Source organism: Chamaea fasciata, unplaced genomic scaffold (assembly GCF_029207755.1).
Source record: "Chamaea fasciata isolate MVZ Bird 193981 ecotype frontalis unplaced genomic scaffold, bChaFas1.0.hap1 SCAF_2, whole genome shotgun sequence".
NCBI classification, from domain to species: domain Eukaryota; kingdom Metazoa; phylum Chordata; class Aves; order Passeriformes; family Sylviidae; genus Chamaea; species Chamaea fasciata.
In genome coordinates this window covers 27,759,581-27,771,497 of record NW_027094087.1, presented here as the reverse complement: position 1 = coordinate 27,771,497, position 11,917 = coordinate 27,759,581, and the positions used below count along the sequence as shown (strand labels likewise).

Sequence of the window (11,917 nt, the reverse complement as noted above, 5' to 3'; positions counted from 1 at the left end):
GGGGAGGCAGTGTCACAGGGAGATCGGTAGCCCTTCACCCCCAAAGCAGTTCGTTCTCCATGTGATGGGAGTATGAAATGTCCAAGCGCGACTCCAAGGAGAGGCCTCGTTGGAGGCGTTTGGGTGACCCACCCCAAAGGGAGCGTTCGCGCTGGGGCGGCCGCCCCGACCAGGGGCCACATCGGGCCCAGCGGCACCGGCAGTCCCCGGGGCGGCGGCGGCTCTCGGCCGGCGCAGCAGGACCTGGGCCGAGCCTGCCCGCCCACCGCGGCCCCGGACCGGCGCCGCCCCCGGGGTGGGCCGAGCCCGGGGCCCGCCAGGACGCCCGCCCGCCTCAGACCCCTTCTTCTCTTTCTCCCGGAGCCATGGCCTCGCTGCTGTGCCTCAGCCTCCTCGCCGCCGCCGCGGCCGCCACGTCGCCGGGCCGGCTGGTGCCGTTCGACCTGCTGTACGCCGACGGGGTGCGGGCGTACCTGGCGCGGGACTGGGCGCGGGCGGCCGAGCTGCTGCAGCGCGCCCTGCACAGCTACGCGGGGCTGCGGGCGGCCCGCCGCGCCTGCCGCGCCGCCTGCGCCCGGGAGGAGCCCTTCCCCGGCGGGCCCGGGCGCTGGGAGGCCGCGCTGCTCGGGCCGGTGCTGCAGCGCGCCGGGTGCCTGCAGCGCTGCCTGGGGCGGCGGCTGCTCCCCGCGCCCTCCGCGCACCGCGCCAGCCGCGCCGTGCGCCGCGACTTCGAGCGCAGGGAGCCCTACAACTACCTCCAAGTGGCCTTCTTCCAGGTGGGCACCGGCCCCCGGGGGCGGGCTCGCCCCAGAGGGGTGGGAGCTGCCACCTCGGGGGGTGCAGTCGTGCAGGGCAGGGGGCCGGCGTGGCACGGCTCTCCTGGAGGGTCGCCTGGCAGCCGAGGCGGTGAGCGCCTTTCCCTGAGCCTCGAGAAGAGACAACAGAGAGGGAACCTTATTGATGCACATAAATATCTACAAGGGTGTTGCCAAGGGAATGGAGCCAGGTTCTTCTCACTGGTGCCAGACACCACAAGAGGCAACAGGCAGAAACTGATGCGCAGGAAGTTCCACCTTTAGGTGGAATATTAGGAAGGACTTTACTGTGCGGGTGACCATACACTGGAACAGATTGCCCAGAGCAGTTGTGGAATCTCCCTCACCGGAGACATTCCAAAGCCATCTGGATGCAATCTGGTGCCATGTGCTGTAGGACGGCCCTGCTTGTGCTGGGAGGTTGGAGCAGATGACCCACTGTGGTCTCTTCCAATCTGACCCATTCTGTAATTCTGTGATTCTGTGAACCGGGGAAGCAGCCTGTGGTGAGGGGTGGGTGTGGACAGCAGAGAGCTGCAGGAGCGTGACAGGCACTGCTGCCTTTTCTCTGCAGCTGAAGAAGCTGGATCAGGCCGTGTCTGCAGCTCACACCTTCTTCGTCGCTAATCCCCAGCACCTCCAAATGCGGGAGGACATCGAGAAGTACCGGCGTATGTCAGGGGTGAAGGCAGACAGCTTCCAGGACCTGGAGGCCACACCACACTGGGTGAGGGCTCAGTGCAGAGCCATGCATGTGCCACCCTAGGGACCAGTCTGGGACCCTGATCTGTTCCCACACAAAGGCCATGGCTTGAGACAGGGCCCCCATACAGAAAATCATAGATTTAGCCTAGAAGGGACCTTTAATGATCACCTAGTCCAAGTCCCCTGCCACAGGCAGGGACACCTTCCACTAGACCAGGTTGCTCAAAGCCTCATCCAACCTGACTTTGGAGCACTTGGAGGATGGGACATCCACAGCTTCTCTGGGCAACCTGCTTCAGTGTCTCACTACAGTCATCATAAAAGTATCTTACCAATCCAACAAATATTTTCCATCAAAATGCTTTTTCAGTTTAATACCATTGCCCTTTGTTCTGTCACTACAGGCCTTGGTCAAAAGCCTTGCTTAGACCCTTTGTGTCTGAGAGGCTGCAGGAAAGTCTCCCTGCAGCCTTCTCTTCAAGGTGAGGACAAACCACTGCAAGTGTGACAGAGAGACTTTTTGATGACAGTTATTTAGCTTAAGTGTAGGATTTGCTGTCACTGTGTGCTTGACTGTGCATGAGCTGGCAGGCCCCTATATGTCAGCACCACCCTGTGAGCGACTCAGAAGTCCTGGGGCATCCTTTGGTGTCACGTACACTGATGAAGGGACCTGGATCTGTCCTTCACAGGAAGCATATGAGACTGGCATGCAGCACTATGATGCAGATGAGTACCTGCAGGCCGTGGCCAGTCTGGAGGAGTCACTCTCAGAGGCGCTGTCAGCACTGGAAGAGTGTCGTGCCCTGTGTGAAGGGCCTTGGGAGGATGAGGACGAGGAGGAGAAAATGCAACCTGGCCTGTACGAAGCCATTGCAGGTAGTGTTCAAGGCACAGAGGGTTGGGTAGGAGTGCTGTGCTCCCTGCACAGGGCACATCCCGTCTCCCAGCACTCCTGTCTGGGAGAAGTGTGGGCTACTGCGTTTCTTGCTCTTCTCTCTTGCAGCCCATTATATTCAGGTTTTGAAGTGCAGGCAGCAGTGCGTCCTGGAAATTGCCACAAAGCCGGGGAGAATTTCTGCCACAGAAGATTTCATCCCTTCTCATCTTGATTTACTGCAGTATGCCTACAGCCAGGGTAAGCAGAGCCACAAACCAGCAGGTTATGCTATGGCCCCCCTACACTTGCCCTTTGCCTCTGATCCTGGAGGGCAGCTTGTCTGGGGAAAAGAGGCACATTGACCTGAGCTCTACTTCTATTTGCCCCCTAACTCTTCCCAGAACCTCTGTTCAAGTCTGTGACCACCTTGGGAGATGTCTCTTGTGGTCTTCTTCGGTCTCATTGTCCAGGTTCTGTGATGGGAGGCTGTTCCCATGTCTTTCCTTCAGCACACTTTTTCAGGACCTTGTTCCAACTGTTTGCTGAGTGTTTCATACCCTCCTTTTCAGTACATGGCTCCAGACCAGGCTCCCACTTCCTGCCTAGAGGCTACACGTGCATCTCCCCGCAGCAGTGATGTTCCTTCTGAGGCAGCCCTACCTGCCCTCACTGAACTGATGGCCTGTCATGACACTGGTCATCCTGTCACTCTGTCACTTTCACACATCCCTCAGCCCATCTTTTGCATACCCCTGCTTCTCCCTGCACTGACCCAGCTGTTTCTTATTTCCTCTGTCAGACCGCTTGTATCTCAAAGAAGCTGCTAGAGCCCTCATCTTGTCTGTTGCATGAGGGAAGTTGGACTATCTCTCTTTCAAGATATACTTACTTTTAATGTGTTTCTTCTAAACCAGCTCCCAATAAGTGTTAAAGTCATGCCTGTTCTGTACGAGGATCATTCCCATTGTTGGGTGGAAGCCCTGCTAGGCAAGGGTTGATGTGTACTTGGTGTAAGGCCAGCTGCCAGATCCTGTCAGGGACACTGGGTGCTGCTGGCCTGTACACATTTGCTGCTCAAGCCTTTCAGAGACGTGTGCTTGTTCTCTTCTGTCCCTGCCCAAGTTGGGAACCAGACACTAGCTGCTGAATGTGCTGCTTCCTACTTGCTCTTCTATCCTACGGATGAGCCCATGTTGGAGAAAATGAAGCAGTATCGCACAGAACTGGGAGAGGATGCAGCCGTCACAGCCCGACAGGTAGTTACAACTCCAGGTCTGTTCTTTTTGGCCCTCCCCTGTCCCACAGGACAGGATCGCAGTCCAAGACATAAAAAGGGAAATGTGTTTGACTGCAGACATGTGCCAAGGCCAGGACTAAAGAAGCTGGACTTTACTTCTAGTCTGTCACAGTCAGTGTCCCTTCAGGACAAAAACGGGCTTTTAATTGTGCACTGCAGGGTGATGGGACTGGCTTCTGCCCTGGGCAGGGATGGGGTTGTCTTTTGTGAGGTGGCTGTTTGACAGTCTCTTTGCTTCCTTAGAGTATTCAGCATTATGTGCAGAGATCTTTGATGGAGAAGAAGTTGATTTATTATGCAGTGGAGCATCTAGGGGAAAGTTTTAATGACCCTGTAAGTAACAGTATCATCTTAATCTTCCTGCCATGGTTTCACCAATCGTTCACAATCACAGTTGTCAAAATTCACTTTAGTAGGCCATGATCCAGAAAGGATCAGATGCTGATGAGAAGGACCCCCAACTCCTTATGAGGTGGATCCTTAAGGCCTTTCTGCTGCTCCAGGACTGAAGTTAATTTGGAATTGCTGCTGTAACCATATGCATTGGCTCCTTTTGTCTGTTCTGAGAAGGGGGTCACAGTGGTTGGTCTGATACTCATTGGAGAAGCAGTGTTGTGTACTGAACCACCTGTGTTGTTTGGTTTTTTTTTTTTCCTACAGGATCTTTGGACTCCAGATGAGCTGATTCCTGAAAACCTAAAGGAGAAATACAGGTAAGATTGGGCATGTCATTTAGGACTGCAATATAAGTAGGGGTGGTACAAGGAACAGTAATACGTAGCAAAATGGGCGCCCAAGGAACTGAAAGGATGTAAAATGCTACTACAGAGGAGGGTTGGGCATAGCTCTGTGTACTGACAGCCCTGGTGTCTGTTTTTCCCTTGCTCCCGAGAGAGGATCAGGAGAAGCAAAAGCAGGAAACTCTGGACATGGAAGAGAGGGAGAAGAGGGGTGAGTAAAAGAGCTTGAAGGAGGTCTTGGATGCACTCAGCCAGGCTTACTCAGGCTAAGTGCTGTCTTCCATCCTCAGACATTTGAGTGCTAGCTTAGATGCAGACTGACTTGAATGGCTCAGCAAGTCTTCTCACTGTTCTTTTCTTCCTCTTTGATGCATGCGTAATCTTGCAAAATCTCACTGCGTACAACTCTGGCATGCGAACTCAAAGGGCACTGTGGCTGGAGAAGCTGAGAACAGCCTGAGTGTGTGACAAACCTGTGGATGAGATCCCTGTTCAGTGTGCCAGGAGTGTCTACACCAAACCTGGTTCAGCTCCACCAGCCCAACTTCAATCAACATTTTTCTGAAAGGGACATGAAGGGAAGGGCCAGGAAATGGAAACTGGAAGCAGACAATGTGGCTTGGGCAAGTCTTTCCCTGAAAAACAATTCCAAAGGGTTTGTGGCTGAATGATACAGACTGCAGTGCAGAGTCCTGGGTTCTTTCTGGTCCCCTATTCTTACACATGGATACAGAGCCTCTTGAAGGTCTCTGTCGTGGATTCTTTGCTTAAAATGACCCCAGGTGGTTCTCTGCTGTGGCACATGTGAGAGCAGAGCCTTCTAAGGTCCTGAATGCCTTGGCATTCCTCATCATCCAGAGATCAGAGGGGGTGGGAAAAAAGGCTGAAGATCAAAAAACTTAATTGTAAGCTAATGTCCAGTGCTTCTCTTTGGGGGTGAAGAAAGCAGAAAGATTCACCAGAGATAATTCTGGGATAAGATGTTGATGAAAGATGATTGAAAGGAGGGTTGATGGAGGTGTTTCCCTGCTTGTTTTCTCCAGAGCCTCACTCCAGTAGGCTGGACCTGTTCTGCTGCTGCAATCCACAGTGCACTCAAGTTCCCCCAGCTCCCTGCTGCTCTCCCAGCAAGTCCCAAGTCTCTGCTGGCTCCTGAAGCACGTGCTGTAGGCCAGCTTCCCCAGCTGGTGCTCTGGTTCCCCTGAAGCATGTGAGGGGTCTGCGAGGAGCGGGCACTTCTGGGGAACTGTCCTGTCTTCTCAGAGAATGTATAGTGTCTCTCCACTTCCTTATCCAGGCTGGGGGTTGGTGTCTGAGGGATTCTTGTCCAAAGCTTGCTCATGCCTATCTGTGCTTTGCTTCTCAACAGGTCCTTTGCCTTTTGAGGGTATTGCTATCACCATGGATTCCCAGCAGATGAATGGAACGCAGAGGGTTGTGTTTGACAGAGTCCTGACAGAGTCTGAGTGTAAGGACCTTCTCCGACTGACAAAGGTGAGGCTAGGATGCTATAAGAACTCCCGTGTGTGTACTTTCCTCCTCAGCAGACTGGGGAGTAGGGTTTCCGTGGAGGAGAGGTGGCAGCCTAATGCATGTCATCTGTATCCTTGTATTCCAGGCAGCAGGGGAAGCAGGAGATGGATACCGAGCAAGACGGTCACCTCACACCCCACATGAGAGATTTGAAGGGTTAACTGTTTTGAAGGCCATGCAGGTAAAATGTGTCTGTGAGTCTGCTGCCTTCTTAATTCTCCAGAAAGAGAGTTTGCCACCTGAGTGTTTTCTTCTGTGAATTGCACTCTGGGTGCTATCATGGGTGTGCTGTCTCCCTCACAACACTTGCGGTCTCCTCTGACCTGCTTCCTCATCAATCACATTCAGGGATGTTGTACATGGAGTGCTTGACAAGTGCTTTCTCTTCTGTGAGGCAGGGTTTTGGGACTGCTTCTCCCTGTGCGGGGGCCTTACAGACATGCTTAGTTTAGAGTTGGAGAATAAGTTAAGGTAGAAGGAGCCTCTTGAGATCTCTAATCTGACCTCCAGCTTGCAGCATGTCTAATTCCAAAGCTCGATGAAATCCCTCAATTCTTTGCATGGGCAAGTTCTGAACGTTTCCAAGGGCAGAGATTCTCCAGCCTCTCTGGGCACCTTTTTTGGTGTTGTACCAGTCCTGTGAGGGTGAAATTTTTCTTCTTATCTAGCCAAAATTTCCCTTGCTGCAGCTTTTGTCTGCTTCCTCTTTTCAGTGTGCATCTCTGGGAGACACTGTCTCCATCTCCTCTGTAACCCCCTTTGGGGTGACAGGAAGTTGTGTACTCAGATGTTCCTCTGGCCTTCTCTTCTCCAGACTGAAGAAAGCCAAATCTTTTGGCCTCTTTTTCTAAGTCATGTGTTCCAGCATTCCTGCCATCTTAGCACTCTTCATTCAAGACTCACTTCAGTCTCCTAGTATCTCTTGTGTAGTGGGAGACCCAAAATGGTGCAGCTTTCCTGATGTGCCTTCATGGGCCAAGGAGAAGGAAATAATTGCTGTGCTGTACAGTTGTACTCCTGAGTTATATTTAAATGAGAAAATGTCTTCTTTTCTTGCCTGAGTGATGACAGGGCTTTACAAAGGTCTCTTCTTCTGTGCTGTGTACGTGTATCATCTCTTAGAGTGTCTTTGTAAGTATTGTAACAGACTTGTTTTTCACTTGTAGCTGGCCCAAAATGGGGACGTGGAATGGAGAGACGCCAAATTGCTTCTGCAGGCTAGTGAGAAATCTCGGCAAATCATAGAGTCCTATTTTACTCCTGGAAAGAAGCTCCATTTTTCATTCACACACCTTGTGTGTCGCACAGCTATAGAGGGTAAAGAACTTTTTCTCCTGTTAGTCTCTGTCTCCCAGAGAGTCTCCTCACTCCCAGCCACGTGCTCTCAGGAGACTATCCTCCCTTTATTCTCACTGTACCCCTTTCTCTCTGCTTTATTCTTTCTTGAAACTGAAAATGCCCATATTCCTTTTTGCGTATTTTCAGGGGAACAGGAAGGTCGCATGGATCTTAGTCATCCTGTCCATGCTGATAATTGTCTCTTGGATCCTGAAGGGCAAGAGTGCTGGAAGGAACCTCCTGCCTATGTGTACAGGGACTACAGGTAAAGAGCACCTGCATTGTATCATGTGAAGATATCCCTGGCCCCATCAGAGGATGAGCTTAGCTTATAGAAACCAGGTGATGGTTGGCTCAAAGCCATCCAGGACTGTAGCATCAGGCAAGAAGGCTGGATCAGCAGCTTCAGAACGAGGTATGAAACACCTTCCCTAGGCTGGGAAGACCTGCCCTTTTTCCCTCCTTGCTTCGCACAGCCAGCTTTAACAGAGAGCAAGATAAGGCTGGGAGGCTGCACAGATTAGAACCATGATATCGAACTGTTATCTTGTGGGCCTACCACAGTGCTACAGTCAGCTGCCAGCCCTCTTGACAAGCTGTTTTTTGTAGTTGAGTTCCATCTTTTACTGAATTCTGTGAATTACAGGAAAAGGATAGTCAAGCTCCTTGGATTCCTTTTGTTTGAGCAATCAGTGTACTTCAGTGACTATTCTCTCAAGATTTACGGCAAATACTTTGTGTTGGGTTTTTTCCATTCCACATGAGAGTTTATGTTTTTTCCAGCCTGTGGCAGGTTGTGTTACTCCTCTGTGAAAGACCCTGAAATACAGTTTAATGGTTATGCCAGTTGTTGCACACTGCAGCCAGATGAGGTCAGTTCACTACAGCTGATTCCTCCTACTTGCCATCTCATCCCCGAGCATCCAGAAATTTTACTTGTCTTTTCTTGGAATGGTAGCTGTATCCAGAGCAGAAATCTCTAAGCAGCTATGATGAGGATATGGGACTTAGAGGGAATTCCATTATCATTGAGCTGTTTCCCTTTGCAAAGCAGTGTTTACTTGATATAACCAGATTGTAAAGTTACCAGACTTTATTGTGTAACTAGTTAGATCTCTGTCCCTCCTGTGAGAAAGCTGTCCTGTCCCTTCACTGCTCCCTGGGTTCTCTGACTTCCACTTGAATGGATGGTAAAATACCTTCTCGGAATCTATGCCACTGAGCTATTTTTGGGAGTATCCCTGTCCTCTTCCAGCTCGAGTTGTGACTGTCCCACCAGCTCAAGGGCTGAGCTCTTACAGTGTCCTTTTGAATGAAGCCCCTGTGTTCCAAACGTCCTGGATCTTTTCTGTGGATCTGTGCTATGGGCATTAATGGTAATATTGAACAGGATTGGACCCAGGGGCCCATGAGTTCCAGTGATGCTGCTCTGGGTGTACAGTGCTCCTTTGGGTGCCAGCGGTGCACTGGTCCCTGTGTGCTGTTCACGCTCATCTTCACCTTCTCTTTTCTTCAGAAATTTCCCCCATGGCACCATTTTGAGTCATTTTACCAGAGTCCAGACTGCTGAGATTGAGCATGTAGGGTTGCCTTGGAAAATCCACTATTTTTTCAAACACTGTGTGGGTAACCCAATCTGCTTTTAGTACCCCCATGTTACATTTTAAGACCATTTTCCATTTACTTCTTGTCCTCCAATTACCCTTCTCAGAAATGGAGTCTAAAGCAGACTATTGAGGTCAGGATAACACTGTTTATGCTTCAGCCATTATCCCTACCTTGTTGTCCCTTTGGACGTGTGAGAGCTGTCCTTTCTTTTCCCCATTCACGTCACCACCCTGGCTTCACAGCCTTATTAAAACCCTGTGGCAGAAGAGCTACAACTTCCTGGGTTTCAGGGCTGGTAATCCTCTCACTGCCTTTATGTCCTTAACATTGCTTCAGCAACCACAGTGATGATCTGTATTTCTTCCTCTCAGTCCCGTTAATTAAGAGCCTCTATTGTTCCTCTGATGTTTTCTATCAGCTTAATTGAATATCAAGAGGAACCTGGGTAGTTTCTGGTCCATTCTTTCACGTACTTGACTGTGGTCTCACCTGGGCTGTACAGTGGCTTCACTACTTCTCTTTTGGTTTAACTTCAGTAAAGATGTTTCTTGGTTTAATTTTCTCTTCTACATGCACCAGGCCTCTCTTTGACCATTCTAATTCTAATGTTACCCTGAAATTCCTTGGCTGTTAAGACATGGCATTCTTTGCTGGTCAGTCTCCTCTTCCAGGAGCTGGATTATTCCCAACTTTGAAACATAAACAACAGGTTAGAAGGTCTGTCAAGCCCAGGGCATTGTCAAACAGTGCCACAGATGCATGCTGCAGGGGATTAAGAACAAACCAAAATAAAACGGGACAAGCGTGTAGTGCTAATTCCCTGGCATACTCTCCCAGGCTCCTGTGGTTTGCAGCTCAGGGACTCCCCTGAGCTAGGCACTGCTGTATTTAACACCGTCAGATGGATTCTCCTGCTAACTGGTCCACTTGCTTTTGAGCCTGTGACAAGGAGTGTGGAGAAGGACCTGGGAGGAATAAGCTTCACTGCACATATGTACTTTTTCTTTTTGTCCACAGTGGCATTCTCTACCTCAATGATGACTTCCAAGGCGGGGGCCTTTTCTTCACTGAAATGGACACTGTGACTGTCACAGTAAGTCTGGGACTGGCCAAAAGAGGGAGAGAAGACTGAGGGTGAGACTTAGTCTGGGCAGGAGGAAACTGGTTGGTTATTGGATCTCACCACTCCAAAAACAATCCAGTGCTGGTGCAGTGGCAGATTCAAATAGGGGCAGCTAAAGGCAAATTGAGGCAAATCTCAGACAGGGGAGAGTTTGACTCTTTCCTAGCTGAGATTTTCTAGGCTCTTCCAGTCTGAGTGTGACGTTTGTTGTCGCATTGATCCTCTCTGTCCTTCTCCAAGGCCTTGCTCATAGACTGGCTGCAGATGCCTAGCAGCTCTCTGCTCTTCCACGTTCCCAGAGGCAGTGTCACCTCTGTAGAAGGAGTGTGGAGGGGTGTGCTGGCTTCACGGTCTCTTGTCTCTCTCCTGGCAGGCCGAGGTGCGTCCCAAGTGTGGGAGGCTGGTAGCCTTCAGCTCTGGCAAGGAGAACCCCCATGGTGTGTGGGCTGTGAGCCGCGGACGGCGCTGCGCCATTGCCCTCTGGTACACACACTCTCAGGAGCACGCTGAGCAGGTGAAGGGCCATGCTGGAGAAACAAATACCTCCAAGTGAGATCAAATCCCACTGAGGAACAGCTTTTGGGCCTTCCCCTGGGGCAGGGCCTAGTGCAGCAGCTGGGGGGTGCCCTCTGACAAGGTGTCTGGTGTAGGGGCCAGCCTGTGACGGGTCCTGCAAAGGGGGATTGGGCTGGAGCGGTTGGGTGGTTGTGTTTTGTGGAGACCCCAGCGGGGAGGATTCACATCGTTTCTGTCTCCATGGCTGCAGGAACGGGTGAAGGCGGAGGAGCTGATGGAGCAGAGGGCTATGGAGCAGGACCAGCCTGATGGAGACAAACATCAGGGAACTGATCGCAGCAGCAGATCCTCCTCAGAGCTTCGTGCTCCCAGACGTGCAACCAAGCCTGTGGAGCAGAGACAGAAGCCTGGTTTGGACAGGAAGCAGCACCCCAAGGTGCTACGGGCCAGAGATGAGTTCTGAGTGCATGGGGTCCTGTGGACTGTGACATACCATGGCCTGGCAGGTCACAGGAGGACTGGGACCACGGAGGCCTGGAGCAGTGTATTAGTGTGATAGAGCCGTAGTGATGGGGAGGGGTGCAGCTTTCTTCTCTGTGGTGTCCCAGCAGCTGAAAAACGGGAGAAGGGCACAGTGTGGAAGTCAGTGACACCAGGAACTTTCTTCACTGCCTCACCATGTTTGTCTCACTCATAAGTAAGGAGACAAGGTCTTCTCACTGAGCTCCTCTGAGTGCCAACCTCTTGGACATCCAGGGCTAAATCTGAGAGGTGGCGGAGGAGCCTGGAGTCTTTCAGCAAGGGCTGTCTCACATTCAGGAACTCAAAACTAAAGCCTTCGAATTTTCTAAGCACCCACCAACTCCAGAACCTTGCAAAGTGACCTGAGACAGGAAAGGTGAGGGACTGTGAATATATGGAATAAAAGCCAAATGCTGGACACAGATATTGATGGGAGCTTGAGTCTGTATACCAGGAAGATGTGCACACTTGTTTCTGATTGAAATTTCATTAACAAATGATGGGAGATTGAGCCCTCAGTGAAAGATAACAAAGTATTTGCCCAGATGTCAGCTACTTCCAATAGGGGAGAGGAAGAGGGAAAGGCAGCTGTGACGTGGCTAACATGGAAAGGGAGAGGAGTGCCTTTGAGAGAAAGCACTGTACACTCACGTTTTCCTGTTGCAAGGCCTCTTTTTTTTTTTGTTTCCATTATTTTCCCCTCTCCATGCGCTAAATTGTCCCTGAAAGCAGAAGAGAGATTTTGTTTATCATTTTCCACCCTGATAGAAAGACAATCTGCTGTCACTGCCCAGGGGATTAGTGTCCCGAGATGGGATTATATTGTAGCCAGATAGGAAT

General features: G+C 51.1%; 1 protein-coding gene across 1 annotated transcript; it reads left to right on the top strand.

Moving 5' to 3' along the window:
* The first annotated feature begins 338 nt into the window (after window positions 1–338).
* On the top strand, window positions 339–11,493 carry P3H3 (prolyl 3-hydroxylase 3). Its single transcript, XM_066175433.1, has 15 exons — window positions 339–776; window positions 1,390–1,542; window positions 2,213–2,399; window positions 2,527–2,658; window positions 3,523–3,656; window positions 3,941–4,030; window positions 4,358–4,410; window positions 4,590–4,648; window positions 5,807–5,931; window positions 6,056–6,151; window positions 7,137–7,287; window positions 7,456–7,573; window positions 9,934–10,009; window positions 10,413–10,553; window positions 10,806–11,493. The coding sequence occupies exons 1-15, from the start codon at window positions 366–368 to the stop codon at window positions 11,016–11,018; spliced, it is 2,139 nt and encodes a 712-aa protein (XP_066031530.1). The 5' UTR covers window positions 339–365; the 3' UTR covers window positions 11,019–11,493.
* Window positions 11,494–11,917: the final 424 nt, after the last annotated feature.